An 18,814-nucleotide genomic window follows, 5' to 3' on the forward strand; every position below is an offset into this window, starting at 1 on the left:
TCAGTTTCTATACCTGAGCAATGGCGGCGCTCCCCTGCCCTACAGAGTACACCCAGAGTTGGCTGGCAGGAGCCACACTAAGTGACCAAAGGGAGTGGAGCATGGTGGGGAGGGGCTCCCCTACTTTGGTTTACATATTCCCATCCCTTGCCACCCAGAAATCCAAGATCTCCACCTTTGAGAAGATGTGGGCCTTCATGAGCAGCAAGCCCTCAGCTCTGGTGAAGAACAACGAGGAGGGTATCCAGCGGACACTCACGGCTGACTACGCGCTGCTCATGGAGTCCACGACCATCGAGTACATCACACAGAGGAACTGCAACCTCACCCAGATCGGCGGCCTCATCGATTCCAAGGGCTACGGCATCGGCACACCCATGGGTGAGCGAGCGGGGCATGGCGAGAGGGGTGCGGTGTGGACACAGGGTCTTGAGCTCTTCCACCCTCCTCTCTCACACACACAGTCCCCCAAATCATTTCACCGAACCTGGGAAGGTAAGGCTTCCTCAGCCAGGAGCAGAGGGGTGGAGACAGAACCACCGGCTTGGTCAGCCCTGGCCCGGAACAGTGAGCACAGAGACAGCCTCCCCTGCCCTCTCCCTGTTGATGCACCACACACACCCAGAGCATCCCGGGGCCATAGGTTCTACACCCAATGAATAAGGCCTCCCGTCCAAAATGCCTTACCTGGACTTGGACAGGGGGCCTTATTGAGAGGAGTCCCTGTTTCAAGCTTGCATGGCAGCTCTAGTCAACGGGCCACACTGACAGCCCCTCCCCCCCACAGGCTCCCCCTACCGTGACAAAATCACCATCGCCATCCTGCAGCTGCAGGAGGAGGACAAGCTGCACATCATGAAGGAGAAGTGGTGGCGGGGCAGCGGCTGCCCCGAGGAGGAGAACAAGGAGGCCAGTGCCCTGGGCATCCAGAAGATCGGCGGCATCTTCATCGTCCTGGCTGCCGGCTTAGTCCTGTCCGTGTTGGTGGCAGTGGGCGAGTTTATATACAAACTACGTAAGACGGCGGAGCGGGAGCAGGTGAGGCCCTGGAGGAGGCTGCGTTGGACAGGGAAGGAAGGCAAGGTTCCGTCCTCCCGAGGGCTTGCCCTCCGACTGTCTCATCTCACCATCCCGCCCACCACCCTGCATCCAGTCCACCAGGATCCAGCCAGCTCACCTCTGTCCTGACATGCATGTTTTCCCATCACCCCCTGCTCCACTCTGTCCCAGGCCAGTGTGCAGTCAGCGCAGCTCAAGCTATGCCCCAGCCTCCACACTGATGGCACACCTTTCTTTCTACCTAGCTTGGAGGTAGAAGGTGCCTGCTTCTGTACCTCCAATCTGCGTGGCCTCCTAAGTCTCTGTCCTTTCTCTCCATGTTGGCCGGTCCCCCAGGCTGACTTCCCAACCTCTGGTTTCTCCCGCCCCACCCCCTATGGCTCTCCACCACCGTCTATGAGCTCCATAGAACCAGTACCCTGTCTCAAACTTAATTCAAACCATGTCAGCTCCCTCCCTAAACCCCGAGGGTAATTGTTGAAGCTGGGTGACGGAGGCACAGGAGTTCATTATATTGTACAGTCTGCTTTTGCATATATTGGGAAATTTCCATAATGAAAAGTTTAAAAAAGCAAAGTTCTAAGGGATGGCCCAAGTGTGCAAACAGTCAAGCTAGTCTTCCCCGGCCTGATTAATTCAAGCGTGGTCGGTCAGGGCAGCAGCCCCGGGTCCTGTGGCAAATTAGAAGCATGGCGAGAGAGTTTTAAGTGCTAATACCCTGGCCTCACTCCCAGAGACTCTGTTTTAATTGGCCCATGGTGGAGCCTAACTCTAGAGTTTGCAGAAGGCCCACTGGGTGATTTAAGCATGTACCTGAGCTGAGAGCCTTTGGGCTAGGGAATCGCCTCTCCCGGCAGAAGTTCAAAAGCAGCCAGGCCCAGGGCGGCTGGCAGGAGCCTGCCGCTGGGTCACATGCAGAGGGCCCATTACAATCAGGGTCTGATAGATCCATCAAAATGGACTAGGGTTGTTTAACAACCTGCAAGGCTAAGTCAACCAAGAGAAGGGAGAGACAGCTCTGACTGAGTTAGCCACTGCCTAAGAGAAGCCTGAAAAGATGCGATCTCAGAAGGCTACTCTGGGGGAAACTGAGTCTTTGAAACCAGCTGTGCAGTTGACCAGTTATTGTCTGAAGTGGCCAAGGATATGGATTGTTTTATTCACAAGGATGTTTGTCTACATATGAACCACAACATCAAAGGCTGGATAAATGCCTAAACGTCTAACAGGGAACAGTTTAAAATTATGATACATTGAAAAAAGATTAGCTGCAGGAACCTTTAAGAATCCTGTTAAGGCTGAACTGAATTCTAAATTACAGGCTCTTCCCCTCCCCCTCCCTCACTTTCCCTCACGTGACTCCTTTTGAGTCCATGACACACCCGGCATGTTTCTGCCTCAGGACCTTTGCACATGTTGGTTCACCTATCTGAGCCTGAACTACACTATATTCTTGGCTGCATCTGGCATGTAGATTTTAACTCATATCCCCTCCTTAAATAGCCTTTCCTAGTCCCCTCTCCCCACACTCCTCTCTTCCACATCATGGCTTTAACCTATTTATTTATATTTATTTATTTATTTCATGTTCATTGGTGTTTTTCCTGCATTTATGTCTGTGTGAGGGTGTTGGGTCCCCTGAAACTGGAATTACATACAGTTGAGAGCTGACACATGAATGCTAGGAATTAAACCTGGGTCCTTTGAAAGAGCAGCCAGCACTCTTAACCACCAAGCCGTCTCTCCAGCCCCATGGCTTTAGCCTCTTCATCATAGATAGCCGTGACTGGCTGGAGGGTTTGCTTCTTTACATGCTTGTTGTCTGTTCGCATCGCATTAGACTGCAGCTCCAGGATCCTCGAGTCCTTGCCCGTTTCACCACCATGCTGTGCCTAACACCCAGTTTGCGGCCTTGTGTGTAGGAAACACAAGAAGCAAAAAGGCTGGCCGAAGAGGCCAGTGTTCTACACAGAGCAGGAAGGGGGAGGGACTGTGTTCCCCTGGACCATAACCTTATCCTGGAGATGATGTCCTACAGCCTTGCTGTCTGAGTTGGGCCATCAGCCTGCCCCACTGCACCATCTCAGTCCAGGGCCAGCTCTAGTTGTTGTATTCCATAGCTGCCTGCAGTACTACGAACTGGGTTGCTGGAAGAGAAGCTGAGAGATAGATGGGGAAGGGGCGAAAAGAACGAGGCCAGGTTGAGTTTACCAATCAAGGTCCCAACTTTAATGTCAGTCAGATCTTTGGACAGTTTGGGCAAGCACTTCCCCCCAGACTCCAGGCTGAGTTCTGGCGGAAGTCGTCTAGCTTCGCCTGGCGGTCCTTGGCTGGACTGCTCAGGAAGCTGGGTGGGTCACCTGCTTAATTCAGGAATTTGTAGACCTGGAGGAACAATGAACTTAACCTTCACTCTGAGCTTCTCCACCCTAGGATAAAAATTCCTGCTGTAACCTACTTCCCTATTGTCCTAAGTCAGATTTCTGCCTGAAGCCAGCGATTGTCCTTGGCCAATGTCAAGTTCCTACCATGTGGCATGACTCCCCAATATGGCTCTGTACATCTAGTAGTTGGTCTTAAGAGCTACTGCTATGAAACCCCTATGGGGATGCCACACTCCTGCTTTCTCCCTCTAGCTTCAGGGACCATGTTCAGAAGGCCCCTGAATAGACCTATTCACTGGGTCCCCACCTTAGACACAGGGTGGACCTCTGAGCAGGAGACAGTAGTTGGAAAACCCACCAGAATGGGTCCTCCATGTGTGTCTCAAGAGCTTCTCCAGCCCTAATTCCAGGTCAGGCCTAGTGTAGGAGAGGCTGGATTCCTGGGGGCAAAACCTTAGAGTTGAGCTCATAAGAGCCCCTCAGACCCTGGGTGTGTGCCATTTAGGCTGCCGTGGGCTTCTCTGTGAGACAGAAAGATGGTGCCATCTGCCCCTCCCTCTTAGCCTACAGAGGACTTTCCTTCCAGTCATCTCTCTCTGGGGCTCAAGACATTGGTGGGATGTAGTTGTAAAAGGCCGCAAGGAGTCTTGTTGTAGTGTCGAGTGGTGGGGGCAGGGAGGATCTGTCTCACTCTGCCTCTTGTCCCTCCCCAGCGCTCCTTCTGCAGCACAGTGGCCGACGAGATCCGCTTCTCCCTCACCTGCCAACGGCGTCTCAAGCACAAGCCACAGCCTCCTATGATGGTCAAGACGGATGCGGTTATCAACATGCACACCTTTAATGACCGAAGGCTTCCAGGCAAGGACAGCATGAGCTGCAGCACCTCGCTAGCCCCTGTCTTCCCCTAGACGTGGGTCCAGCGGGGACTTCAGGCCCGGTCCACGCAGAGGAAGGCGAAGGAGACCCGAAAGGACATCCTCATTTCATGCCGGCCTTGGGGATGGAGCTGCTGGCCATATCCAGCGGTGAACCATCAGCTCCGACCTACTGGGAAACCCATGGGCCCTCGGCCGGCTGCTGGGGCTTCACCTCCTCTTGTCTTTTCTATGGCTTTCTTAAGCTGTGAAGGCCAGCGGAAGCACACGCCTCTCAGGCCCCATCACCGACCATCTCTCTTCTCCTCCATAGCCAGGTAATTGTGCCAGGGCTCTGCAGAGGCCTCAGAACACAGGAGATGGATGGCTCTTACCCTCCCGTCCTCCCCCTCAAGCCCAGGCCTTCTAGCACGCAGCCATGAGCGCAGAGACTCCGACTTGGAACACCTCACGGGTGTTCTACCGAGGCTGCCAGTGGGAGCCCAAAGGCGGCCATCCATCCCTGGATAGAAGGAAAGCTTCAACCCTTGTGGGCTGTCACCTGAGTCTGCTCTTCTTCATGTGGCTTCAGCCACAGCAGCAGCCCCCTGGCAACATGAAAAGCAGTGCGGAAAGGCGGTGTTTGGTATGGGAGAAGGGAACACAGATGGAGACTGTGATCTCACATGCTTCGGGTCAAATGTCCTAAGCCACACAGCATTAAGAGAGTCCCCAGGAATGTGAATGAGGTTGTAGTCACAGCAAATTCTTCTCCACGGCTCCACAGAGCAGAGAAGGTGCCCTCCCTCACAAGGAATGTCCAAAGACTCAATTGGCATTGGAAGGCCAGCAGAAGAAATATGGACTCTATGAAAATCCCACAGGCCCTCAAACCAATAGACCAACTCTGCTGGCAAACAAGTCAGCCGTCAGGACCCTGGGCTCTCTACCTTTTACTCATTGGCGAGTTCCTGTCCCTGTCCCTTTGAATTTGGCCTCCCTCTGTCATTCTGAAATGAGAAGAGAAGTCTCAACTGAAGTGTGAGCCAAGTCACAGCTCCTCAAAAGAGGAATTGCTGCCCGCCCCCTGCACAGACTAACTTTGGGGTAGGTGGGAGAAGCCAGAGGAGACCCAAAGAAGTTTATGGGTATGCCCAACCTAATGAACCCCCTAAAGAAAGAAAGCTTTCAGGGGTTAGGATATGAGACCTCCAGAGGCCCCCAGGGTAGGGAAGGAGTAGCTGAGCTGCCTCCTAGAAGATTAACCAAAGACCCAACACAGAGACACAAGGCCATCCTGGTCCCTCGTCTCTTTCCTGGAGCAGCTATGGTCTTTAAGAGAGACCCCAGAGGAGAAGCCAGAGAAGGGGACAGCCAAAGGGGTGAGCAGATGGCCTGTGGTTCCACCTCTAGAGAATTGAAACCGTGATGGTCCCCGGGAAGAGTCAGATGTGAGGGGTTAGGCAAAAAGTGTCCTTACAGAGAGCATGACAGGGCCATAGGGCCCCACACACAGCTAAGGGAGGATGCTGGTCTCTGATCGGGGACTGAGGTGGGTAATATGGATGGAGAACTAAGAACTGGGGGACATCCGTCACCCACAATCCCTCACTTTTCCGGTGCTGCCAGGAGGACCAGGCATGGATGAGTTACATCTAGATCTCAAGTCTTCTCAGCAGAGGTGAAGGAACCCCTTTAGCCAATGGGGGCCTCCCCCATGATGGGCACACATGACCACTCCCACCATGCTGGTTCTCAGGAGCTCTGGCTGGCTGGCTGCACTGGGGGAGAGAGGAAAGGGGAGACTTGCAGCTAAGCCCAGTGTACACAATGATAGGAGAAGCCATGCTGGCAGGAGAGAGGAGCGCACACATCTGTGTGTTTGACTTTCCGCGTGTGAGTTTCAGGAGCTGGTGATGAAGGACAGATATGGGTATGTAACACAGCCCTAGCAGGCAATAATAGGACCCTCCTTTAGGACCTGGTTGTGTGTGTGTGTGTGTGTGTGTGTGTGTGTGTGTGTGTGTGTGTGTGTGTGTGAAATGGGGAAGAAAAAGCTCAATCAGGACCGGCAACAGAGTCTCATCTGTGTAAAAGGAGAAGCCATGTGGAGATGGGGTTCTGGTGAATGTATAATGTGTGCAAGCTTGAATAAATGTGCATGAGCAAGTGTGTGCATGTGCACGTGCACCTGTGCACTGAATGGCAGAAGGTAGGGACCAGGACACAGCCTGCAGTATAGCCAAATACTTGTAAAAGGAGAAGCCATGTCATCAGAGGTCCTTGTGTGAGTGTGTGTGCATACACACTCATGTGCAGGCTTGTGTGCCCTGAAGACAGCACGAGAGGACACACCAGACTGTTGTGCCTATGGGTGTGTGTGTGTGAGTGCTGTACAGGAGGAGTCACAAAAATGGAGTGTATGTGTGTGTGTGTGTGTGTGTATTCATACCCGTGTATGTGCAGACATGTACCTAAGTTCCAATTTACATCCTGAGTTGAGGCAGCAGAGTGATCAGTGAGGCAGAGCAGAGTGATCAGTGAGGCAGGGTACCAGGGTTTGTTTGCATGCCTGCTATGGGAGGGATCATTGGCCACAGCCTTCCCGAGGCTCCATGGGAAAATGCACAGGGAAACACCTTCTGGGGCCCACCTGGGGTGATGCCTTCTCCTTTGCTGTTCATAGAGTGTCCTGTTGAGAAGGGAAATCTTCTCCTCCTCCTCCTCCTCCTCCTCCTCCTCCTCCTCCTCCTCCTCCTCCTCCTCCTCCTCCTCCTCCTCCTCCTCCTTCTCCTCCTTCTCCTCCTCCTCCTTTTTCCCTCCCTCTCTCCCTCCTTTCCTTTTTAAAATCACCCCTACTGACAGGATTCTCATGAAGCCATTGTCCACTCCATTCTCATCCACTGTAGTCTTTAACCACTGTCTTCTGTCGTCCAATACCATTTTATAACACACACCCACATCAGTGTTCATATCACACATGTGCTTTTGTGCATGACACTGCAGATGTGTCATGCTCTTCTGAGGCTATGCACATATGTAGACTGTGATGGGAGAAGGGACAGGGTGTGGTCGGTGGGAAAGATGTTCACAGAGGTAATGACTATTGGATGACGGCAGTGGGGGGGATGATGGTTTATAGACTCATTCCGGGAAGAGGGATGGGGTGCTGCAAGATCTCCCTTCCTGCCTGAGCCTTATATCCAGAGGTGTGGCTAATGCCTGCCCTCTGGATGAAGTCCTGTGTTTATCCCAGAGACCAGCCCAGTGCCAAGCACCCTGGAGACCATCCTGGCCAGCTGAGCTGTGTCTCTGCCAGGGTAGGGAAGGGAAGCAAGGGGAAGGCAGATCAAGTGGAAACCTGTCCCAAACCCCCTAAGGGGTGCACAGAGCCGAGGCTGGAACACACAGATGCTCTGAGGAGCCATTGGAAATACAAAGGTTGGTTTGGATGGAGCAGATGGGGCATACCTGAGCAGGTCCCTGGCTGGCTGGCTCTGTCTGATCCTATAGGCCAGCCCTGAATAGAAAAACACCTCACACCACTATGTCTAGGCTTGAGCTCCATCTGTATATATCAGCCCTGTGGTGGGGCAGCACCTACTCTGTCCAGGCCCGGGGAGCTATTAGACAATGAGCCTCCTTCTGCTTCTACCTTGGCCTGCATCTGGTTTCTCTGCTGTGACCAGATGATGAAATCTGAGCACTCTGTGGGGGCTCCGGTGGCTTGCCTGGGCAGATGACTTGCAGGAGTTGTTGGCCAGTGAGTTGGACTTAGAATCCCTGAGGCAGGAGACTGCCCCTCCTCAGCCTGGACTGTCACAGCTGGAAGAGCACATCCTGGGCCCTGCCCTTGTAGCATGCGGTGGGGGGAGGGGCATGCAGATTAAATATGTCCATGAGAGAGTAGAAGTCAGAGCATCTGTCCCTTCCTACCTACCTTCCTTTCTGGTCCAGGGAGGGCTGAAGGTGGGCTGCAGCTGCTGTTGCTTCATGCCGTCTGAAGCCATGCTACACACGCACACCCCAAAGCCATTCCCTACTGTAGGCACCAGCATCTGAACGTGACAGACTCCGCGGTCCACCTCTGGAACTGCCCTGCGTGGATGCCCACCTGGAAGGGCCCTTGTGTCGTGGACAAACAACTGTATGGAGTTAACACCCAGGACCCACCCAGTCCAGTGGACAGATTCGAGAATTGGGTCCAGGTGTGGGCAGATCTCTGAGTAAGATATATCTGGATGTCCCAGGTTGTTGGAGCAGGGCGCACATCTGGAATAGGCCTAACCACTTGCCACAGTGGAAGAGGCCTTGTCCTCATGTCTCCATGTCCTGGAGTTGAAATTTTAGAGCTGAAGTATAAGTGAAGTCACAGAATTGTTTTAGATAGAAGGCTAATGTTCTGTACAATATATATATGAATGTAAAATATATATATGCTTATATATATGCACAGTGTATATATGACCCACAACCCCTGTGTATACAACCCTTCCCTGCACGTCTGCACACGAAGTGTACAGAACCCAGCCAGTAGGGGTGGGGACCCAGTGAGAGACGGGGGCCGCAGCAGAAAAGTCAGGTTTACACAGCCCTCTGGAACAAGCCAGGCCTTGCCAGAGTCAGTACCGTGGACCTTGTCAAAGAAGGCAGAGTAGTGCGGAGCTGACAGATAAACCAGGGAAGGGACAGCCCTGGAGATGGGTAAGCATCTCCCCTGGGAGTTTGTCTAAGGCAGGACAGTGGGCATATCTGAGGAAATGACCTTGCTAGTCTTTAATCCCTGAGCCAATATCACAGTCTAGTCCCAATACCCAGTGCCAGGGCGAATGTTGAGCAAAAGGGAGGCCGATCGCCAGGCCTGCCCTTATCCCTGCCTGCAGAGTGGCCTGGAAAGGTGTCAAGCTGTGTCTGAAATGGCCCAGATGTCAGAGGATCCTGGGTGGCAAAGGCCTCACATGTGCAAGGTGCCCGCAGCTCAGGGCTAGAGCATGTCTCTTTTGAAGAGAACTGCCCGAGGGCACTGCCGACATGCCCCTTCAGCATCCTGATAAGCTAGTTCTTCTACCCTCAGCTTCTAGAATAGAGGCTCCCAAATCACCCCGTGGCTGTCTGGCTTACTTTTATAGACCAAAACTCTGAGGCCTCCCAGTAGTAGGAAGAACCATAGATTCAAACGGTAGCCAAGACTCCGCCCCGGTTTTTTCTGAGACAGGTACAAAGTGGGAAGGAGTTATCAAGGAAGCAGAGAGATTCAAGATGGCAGTGTCTGGCCTTGCACAGCCCCTTACTGTCTGCCAGTCCTCGCTGTTGATCCTCTCCCAACAGGGCAGCTGGTAGAGAGTCCCTGTCAGGTAGGTCACAGACCTCCGTCCCTGCTGCGCCTGGATCTGTCTGTTGCCGGTAGTTTGAGGCCTACAGCCCCTTCCTGGGTCCGCGCATCTCTGGAGTGTGCTGGGGAGAGGAGACCTGGGCTTAGCTTTCCTGTGGTCTGCCCCCTGCCCTTTGCTTCAACCCCAGCCCTCAGGCCATCTGCACTTAAAAGCCAGGCCCGCTCCTGCAGCCATGGCCAAGCATCTAAATTTCCAGCTGCCGCTGATGAGGGTCCTGTCCTGGCTCCACAGAGACCAGAGGCTCCAAGAGCCCTCACGCCACTGTGCTCTGAAACCCCAATTTATCCCTGCCTGGGCTGACTTCCTGGCTGGGCCTCAGTGGCGGGGAACTCAGCTCCCAGCTCTTGGGCTGAGCCCCCCCACAGACAGCACCATGGGACTCTTAAGAGCCCTGGCCTGTCCCACTACCCAGACAAGAGTGCCTGGATGCCCCCTCCCCCAACTCCCACTCAACAAGGTTCCCACACACTGGTCTCTGGGCCATTCAGGGGGTGCCCTTTGTGGACATGCAGAATTTCTATGAATATAGTTTTTTGTAAACATTTTGTAACGATTTGGGTTTCATAGTAACTGTGTTACTTGCCAATCATTCTAAGCTGATGTAAATAAATTTCCAAACAAATCTGATTATTTTCCTTTTTAAGACACTGTGATATATCAAAGTGCACAGTTTGCTGTATGAAGTAATATGGTTTTAAATTTTAAATAAATGTTTTTAGAAAATGGGTTCCTTCCCAAGGTATGTTTTCTGTTCCTCGTCTCCCTTCAGAACCAGAGGTCACAGGCAGTCCACGCCGGCCATCTTCCTCCCAGGAATGACAGACTCCAGGGAAGGACACCCGGTGCTGAGCAGATAGCTACTTTAGGCTCCTGGTTCCATTTCAGACATCAGCGTGACAGTGTCACCTCAAGACTGGTTGATCTCTGTCCTACCCTCTCTTGGGCAATGCGCCTCTACAACACACCATCCTCACAGGTTCTGAGCTGCTGTGATCCTCGTTGATCCTGTCGCTTTGGTCAAAGCTGATGAGGTTAATCGTATCTCACCTAAGCTATTCTTGGCTGGGAGGGAGAAGGCCCTGTGGGTTACTCTCTGGAGATGGAAAGTTGAGGTCCGAGTTCAAGGTGTTTGTTTTAAGCAGGAAGAGTTGGCTGGGCCCCTGAGGAACGACTCCTGAGATAACAGGAAGCTGCTCCAGTGAGAGAACCACCTCCTTCCTGTAAGCCTGGCACGAGCTTGGAAGGAGAGACACGGGAGTTACAATCCAGGACTCTGGAAGTGCAGATTAAAAGGCTGCTACCAGCCACACCCCCTGTCATAATTGTGTCTCATTGTCCAGGAAGCTGGAGGTGGGCAGTGAACAGATGTTGCTAGTACTCTCAAGTTCTCATGACAGGAGCATTCCAGATGGGAGAGGGAAGGGGGCCTCTGTACCCGCTGGCCACTCAGACACACAGACAGATTCACTTAGGGCAGTGGTTCTCAGCCTTCCTAATGCTATGACCCTTTAATACAGCCCCTCATGTTGTGGTGACCCCTCCTCAAGCGCAAAATCATTTCCATTGCCACCTCATGACTGTAATTTTGAAACAGGATTGTGAATTATAGTGTAAATATCAGATATGCAGGATAGTTGACATGGGATCCCTATGGAAGGGTCATTCAAATCCCCTCCAAGAGATCATGGCCCTCACACTGAGAACCACTGACTTCTCTCAGATTTTTCTAGAATTTTCCATGCTGCACTGTGACATGATCAGAAAACAGCCGGTAGATGTGGAGGATTTTTCCCCAGGCAGGTCTGCCCTAAACTTTCCCAATGGGCAGGCCTATGTTAAACTCTCAAGCCTGTGTAATTGTAATTCCCAGGACAGTTAGGTGGCTTGGCTTGGACAGACACTTTTCCAATCAAGTGTGACCAGAGGAAAAGAGAGCAGTCACTAAGTATAATCATGAGACACAGGCTTATAGAAGGACTAAAAAATCCGGAGAATTCCAGAGACCGTGTGAACTGTGAGCATCCTGAAATACTTATCTTCCCGTCCCACTACCTAGCAAGGCTCAGGCAAGATCCCAACAAGCAGTAGAAGAGAGGGACCCAAGACCTATGGCCTACAGTGCCAGAGAGCTTTAGTGTAACGTGAAGCCACAGCCAGGTAAGGAGGCGCATAAAGGTCCTGGATTGAAGGATGTCTGCCCATCACTGGGAGAAGAAGTCCTGTGGGGTGAGCATACTGGGCTTCACTCCAGGTCCAGCAGAGAGTGGGGAGAAAAGAGATGATGGTAGGGGTGAGGTAGAGTCAAGGAGGCCATGGTAGGGGTGAGGTAAAGTGGTGCTGCCTATCCATCCACCCCTACACTGAAGACTAGCATTTTATGCAAGAATTCCAGTTCCACCACTTGGTTGTGTAACTTGAACAAATTACTGCAGACCCTCAGTTACCTCATCTGTGACATGTGATTGTGAGGACTGTCCCCTCGGAGAGTGATGGAGACTGCTTGTCATAGGCCCGGCCCGTCAGAAGTCAACAATGTATAAACACTCTGATAAGCCATCTCCCAAGGCAGCCAAGACAGAGGAGCAGGGGCTTGAGTTTCAAATCCTCCCACACCTGCCTTGGTGACTTAGCACACTTGACAGGATTTGGGTGCTTCTCCTGTGTGGTGGATGTTGGGTTCATAAAGAGAGAAAGGAGTTTAGAGAATGGCGTACGGTGGTGTGGGAAAGGGGGCGCTTAGGCGGGTCCATTGCCCAGACACTCTTTCCCCTGAGGGACCAAACACACACAGACATAGTATAGAATAGTTTATTCAGGGCAGAGGATGGGAGTTAATGAGGTAGTGGAGGCAGAGAAAGGCAGAGAGAGAGAGAGAGAGACAGAGACAGAGAGAGAGAGAGACAGAGAGAGACAGAGAGAGAAGTGGAGGCCGGCCATGACCACGTGGAGAGAGGGGGGAGGGGAGGAGAGCCCAAGAGGGGCAGAGAGGTGAGAGTGCCAAGAGGTGACAGGGATGAGAGAGAGGAGGGGCAAACAGCCCCTTTTATAGTGGACCAGGTCTATGAGGCGGGGCATACCTGACTGTTGCCAGGTAATTGTGGGGTGGAGCTTGGACAGAATACTAACAGTGGGAATGCCCACTCTGCTTCTTTGGGGAGTTCACATGGACAGGAAGGAATGTAAGAAGACTGTTCTCCATGGGGGGGGGGGCCTTTCTGACCCTCAGCTGGGCTCCTGTTCCCTGCTTCTATGCCCTGTGACTGGCCAGCAGCAGGCTTAGGAGAGGAGGTCAGGGCTGAGGGATAGGACAGGATGGCAGGCTGGACCAGATCCTGTCCCTGGGGACTTCCTCTGGAAAACAGAAGCTAAGGATTTAAGAAGCATCTGTCATTATGGAAACAAAGTTGCCAGGCCATTTTTTTTTCTATTCCTATTTTTACTGCGGGTTCATTATCTTATGCAAATGAGGCCGCTGATGAGGCCTTTCTGCTGGGTGGCCCATGCTGGGACCAGCTCCACTGAGGGGATTTATTGCCTGCCTCAGCCCCACACAGGATCCAGGATGTGGAGACCCCACAGAGATAGCTTCCAGAGCAACAGCCCCAACCTGAAACAAACCTTCCTCAGGACCGGAAACAAGGCCCTGACAGGTCGAGGTCCTTACGTTCCAAAGGCCCAACTGTCAGTCCTGCAGAATTCAGGCCTCTGTCTCAGATTCCCCAAAATCTAGAGGCTAGCAGACCGAGTGACAATCCCTAACACAACAGAAGGGAAACAAGTGCTGGGAGAAGTGGGCTGTGCAAGCCTCTCTGAGACAAGGACTTGGTCAGTCAGCCTAAACCATGTGACACAAGAGTTCTCAACTGAAGTGTGAAAGAGCTGGGATGCGTAGACACCAAGTCTTTACCATCTTTGGTTGGACCCCTGAACCAGGGCACAGCCTCAGGCAGAGCACTGGTGTAGTAATGGTAAGATATGTGCTGACGGTGTCTGCCAAGGGGCTGTTTTATCAATGAAGAAACTGGGGTTCAGAGAGACCAACAACTTGCCTGAGGTCCGGAGGAATAGATTCGGAGCCTAACTCAGGACTCTCTGCCTCTCCAACTCTAGAAGTCAACAGCACCTCACTCTCTTTCACCCTCCCTGCTGCTCACAGCTCACAGTCAGATCCCTTGTCTAGGTTTCCCAGCATTCCTCCGCAGCTCTGGCCTTGCTAATACTCCCCCACCTCCCAGCTGGCTCTAGGCTGTCTCCCGGGCTGTCTCCTCTGTGATAAACATGTTGACAAAGCACATGTTCCCCCCAGGGAATTCTCCTCTTCCATGTGTAGAGAAAGTTTTCTTCAAGAGCCTGAGAGCCTCTTTCCAGTCTGTGTGTGTGTCTCAAGCCTTTCACTTCACTGCAAATACCCGCTTCCTCTGTGTGCTAGTCAGGTTAGCATTGGCTGAGCTTTATAAAGAACAGGACTTTATTGATCTTATAGCTTGGAGGCTCAGAGGCGGGGTGGCTTCCTGGCTACCTCATCTGGCTTTGGTGAGGGCCGCTGAAGTACGTCATATCATAGTCGATGGCACTGTCAGGACTTGTGTTGGGGCTCAGAGGGTGGCAAGAACTCACATTGAACCCCAAGGCACAGAGAGAGCTTTTACAAAAATCTTCCCACAGGAACTTCTCAGGGGTACACCCTTCCCCCAACTAATCTAAAGACTTAGATCTTTTTAAAAATAATATATGTACTTTAATTTTTATGAACATTGGCGATTTATGTCTGTGTCAGGATGTCAGATTCCCCACGACAGGAGTTATACACAGTTGTGAGCTGTTATGTGGATGCTGGGAGATGAACCCAGGTCCTCTGGAAGAGTAGCCAGTGCTCTTAAACCACTGAGCCATCTCTCCAACCAAGGACTCAGCTCTTAAATGCTCCACACACAGGCTCTCAAACATACCCACCAAAACCCAGACTCCCAACACATGAACCTTTTAAAACATATTTTAGCCATAGAACCCTCCTTCCCCATAACTCAAAGTCTCAAAACTCTAGCAACTCATCTCCTGGAACAGGAAGACAGCCAGGTATTTCCTGAGAAACTTGTAGACACTATGCCCTGGGCGGAGGCACTTCTCCTGCAGTTCAGACTCTCCCCACATTTCCCAGAGGCTGCACAATGCTGAGAGAAAAGATGAAAACATCAGATGTTTCCCAGATCCACCAGCTGTGGGTGCCGATGAGGTTCCAGCAGTCTCAGGACCCAGTGTCACCAGCTCTGTGCCCTTCTGCATGATCCAGACTTCTACCCCTGAGCATTCAGAGGACACTCAGAATCAATCCCCTCCCATCTGAGGGTAGATCTAAGAGCTTTTGGTGCCTGATGCTTTAGCAAGAGGACTTGTCATAAACAGTAATAACAAATAATAAAATATAAGTCATCCCTGGTTGTGGCCCCTGAATGCCTCCACTCACAAGATTCTTGTCACACCATTCTCTGAGCTCTGGGATCCTATCCCCATTCTGTAGCTGTAGGAAGTCGGAGAGGGGAATCACCCACAATGATCCAGTAGGCAGTAGAAGGAGACTCCAGTCTGAGGCCTCTAGTCCGTAGATGTGGTGAATGAAAAGCTAAATGAACCAAGGAGTGAGTATAGTCCACATATATTGGAACATAGTCCACAGGAAAGCTGTTTAGGCTCCACACCGAGGGGGGAAAATTACAAACTTGATTGGTCCCCAAAAATGTGAATTACTAATTACAGTCACTCACAGGAACGACCTACCATTTATTCCTAATTGCAGTGCAACCCAATAACAATTATGCACATCAATAAATGTGTCAGATTAACTTGGTTGCAAGGTTTATTTGACCACTGACACTAAACCCCATTTGCTGGTTGCTCGAAGTTGCAAGGCTGCAGCCACCCTGCCTGGTCCTGCCGGTCATTTCCAACTCACCAAGGATCCACTGAGGCAGGAAAGGAAGTAGAAGATGAAAGAGGAAGAAATAGCATCTTGTCTTTCTCTACTGGAGCGGGTTGGGTCTGTCTGGCTCTGGGAGAGCGCCGCAGCAGGGGGTCTTTGCAGGGCGCGCAGCTTCCTCCCAGGACTCCCCTCCCTTCCCAATGCCAAAGGCAGCTTCCTAATTAGAACATCCATAACCCTCAGCATCTGCTCCAAGAGAATTCAGCTGCTGCTCCGCCACGGAGAAGTCCATTAACTTTATTGCACAGAACGTCAGACGTGCTTCTAGACAGAGCGTCACTGCCAAGTGAGATAAACTGCCCGGACTTGCCAGAGGGGTGGGCCTCAGTGGGGACCTCAGCACTCTCCACTCTCACTGCCCAGTGCCCCGGGTAGTCATATTGTGCTACCTTAGAAGAACGGAGCCAGAAAGATGGTGACTTTGAAACACAGGTGCAGCCCAAGCACCCAGCCATTGGCGTGCAGACCTGTAGTCTGCTGCACGTCAGCTGCAGACAGCGCCATCTGACTCCCAGAATGCACCAGGACTGCCACCCAGAGCCAGGCAGCCCCGTTCTACCTCAGCAGACACTGGAAGAGCCCTTGTCACCAGAATAGGGAGAGCACTGTGGTTCAGAATGGCTCTAAGCAGATACCCCTGAGGCCGAGTCTCAGCTTTGCCACATAGGAGTCACGTGTGACTATGCAAATTTGAGGATCATCCTGAGACTGGCCCATAAAACGGGCCAGCACCCACCTCTAAAACAATGATGCTTGGAACTTTTAGTGCAATGTCTGGCGCATGCGGAGTGAAGCTCTTTAAATAAGAGCAGGCCTTCCCTGTCTCCGTGCAGTAACTGAAGGGAAAGACAGCCACCTATGGGGGTGAAGCATGTGCCACTGTAGAGTCAGACAGCCTGCTTCAGGTCTACCATGTGACTTCATCCCCTAGGTCTTCAGCCTCCTCATCTGTAAAATGGAGTTGATGTCCCCTGGCCTCTTTTCCTCACAGGCAAATGAAGAAGATAAGGAACCACTTGGAGACCACCCAAGGGGCCCTCTGGCAAGAATCCTTCCCGCTCCAGTTACTAAGGCTGGCATTCGGATGTCTAACACCCCCTCGGATATGCCAGGCCTGTGGCTGGCTGTTACCTGAGCCTTTCCCAGCTCTCTAGCCTGGACTCCATCTTTGAGCACCCACACATTGGCCCTCCCACCTCCTCCTGGGTGGCCCAGATCCTGCAGGAAGCAGCCTCTGACTCCCGGTCCTGATGGATGGCTCCCCCAAGTGGGCCTCCCAGCCTCCCCTCTCAGACTCAGATTCCTTCTTAATATGAATAATTAGCAGAAACACTCAGAGGGGGAGACAGCAGCCGAAGCGATCGACCCCAGTGATTTCCGAGCCGCGGGGAGAGCCCAATTTTGCTCCAATCCGGGTGCTGTAAATTCCCATCAAGCTAAGAAAATATAGTGCAATTTAGAAACACTGATACGGCAATAAAACACAGATCTCCAGCAAATGGAATTCGGCAACATCTAAAAATGGAGCCATACATTACGGGGCTGTGACTCCCTCCGGGGACATGGTGCTGGGAGAGGCTGGGGAGCGTCATGTTCAAGTGGCTCTCTCTTTTCCAGATGAAGGCAGGGCCACCACAGATGGCCCCTGAGTCCCCCTCAGGCAGAACCTCTTTCTGGATTCAGGAATGGGTCCCGTAAGGGTCTTTTCAAAGGCAGAGGACCTCAGGCTGCCCTTGTCACCAAGGACCATTGCAGGAGCAGTCACAGAGTAGGAAGGCAGGGAGAACTCACCAGGAGTCCTCACAAGCGGCTTTCCAGGGAAATGTGATTGTTTCATTTATCAAATGAAGACACAAAGCCAAGATGCGCTCAAGGTCACCATGGGGAACTGGTTTAATCTGGAAGTGAACATGAGTCTGCCTGCCTGTTTTGCCCAACTTGGGACTCAGCCCTTGAATTAGCAAAAATCAAAAAAATTAAGCCCAGAAATGCTGCTGTGCTCTGGGCAGGAGGCCTGGCAGTGTAGCAAGTCCCACAGTGTGTGTGTGTGTGGGGGGGGGTTCCTCCTGACCTATGGGGACGGGGAGGCTTTTGAATGGATGAAGAAAACCAGCCATACTCAACATCTCCACTGGAGAAGTATTTATTCTCTCTGCCTGACCCTCTCCCTCTCCCTTCCAAGCTTATTCTGTCTCCAGGCTGACCATCTCCGTGACACTCTCTCTCACACAGGCACATGTTTGTGCCTACATACACCTGCACCATGCACCTGCACCATGCACCTGCACCATACACCTGCACCACACACCTGCACCAGGCACCTGCACCATACACCTGCACCATGTACATGCACCATACACCTGCACCATACACATGTACCATGCACATGCACCATGTACCATGCACCTGCACCATGCAGTCCCAACTTCATATCTATGCCTGGCAGTGCCCTCCACCAAGCAAGGCAACTCCACTGAGCAGAGACTCATTATGTGCCTGACACCCTTGATTATTCCTCCTTGAACTAAATGCAGCACATGGACTCTACTCAGGTTTGGGACACTCTATGGACAACTTTCATGTACTTGTGGATACCTGGAGCCTAATGGGACAGAAAACCCAACAGGTTTCTCTGGAATTGGAGCAGTAAAAATGACTCGTCTGGAGCCAGTTCCACTACTGATTCTGTGTGACAACTTGTGGAAGGTGCTTTATCCCCAAGCCTCAGTTTCCTCTTCTGTGACAATAGACCCTGCTGGAAGGTTGCTCCAAGGACTTGGGAGATGATATGACATGATATAGTCATTCCTGGAGTCCACTCCAGGATTCCTCCAGTCTACCCCGCAGATGCTCAACGCCCCTCATGTGAAGTTGTACAGCATCTTGGCACGTACCCCCTCTTGACTTTAAATCATCTTGACATGACTTACAATATCTAATACATTATGCAAATTCTATGTCAATAATCATGATATTGTATTGTCTGGAGACCCGTCTACATGTTAGGTCCAGACACTATTGTTTTCTAATTTTTCAACCTGTAATTGGGTAAACCCATGGGTGAGGAGGGCTGACTGAACCTGCACATGGTAGGTGATTAATAAACAGTAATTGCATTAATTGCAATAGGGTAAGCTATGCTGAGAC

General features: G+C 51.9%; 1 protein-coding gene across 1 annotated transcript in view; it reads left to right on the forward strand.

Moving 5' to 3' along the window:
* Positions 1 to 7,030, forward strand: part of Grik3 (glutamate ionotropic receptor kainate type subunit 3) — a 216,048-nt gene extending 209,018 nt beyond the window's left edge. Inside the window, exons 14-16 of the mRNA XM_052177323.1 lie at positions 159 to 381; positions 788 to 1,038; positions 4,157 to 7,030. Of these exons, the coding sequence (XP_052033283.1) occupies positions 159 to 381; positions 788 to 1,038; positions 4,157 to 4,351 (669 nt within the window). The 3' untranslated portion in view covers positions 4,352 to 7,030. The remainder of the gene's footprint in view (positions 1 to 158; positions 382 to 787; positions 1,039 to 4,156) is intronic.
* Positions 7,031 to 18,814: the final 11,784 nt, after the last annotated feature.

Source organism: Apodemus sylvaticus, chromosome 3 (genome assembly GCF_947179515.1).
Source record: "Apodemus sylvaticus chromosome 3, mApoSyl1.1, whole genome shotgun sequence".
Classification (NCBI taxonomy): Eukaryota; Metazoa; Chordata; class Mammalia; order Rodentia; family Muridae; genus Apodemus; species Apodemus sylvaticus.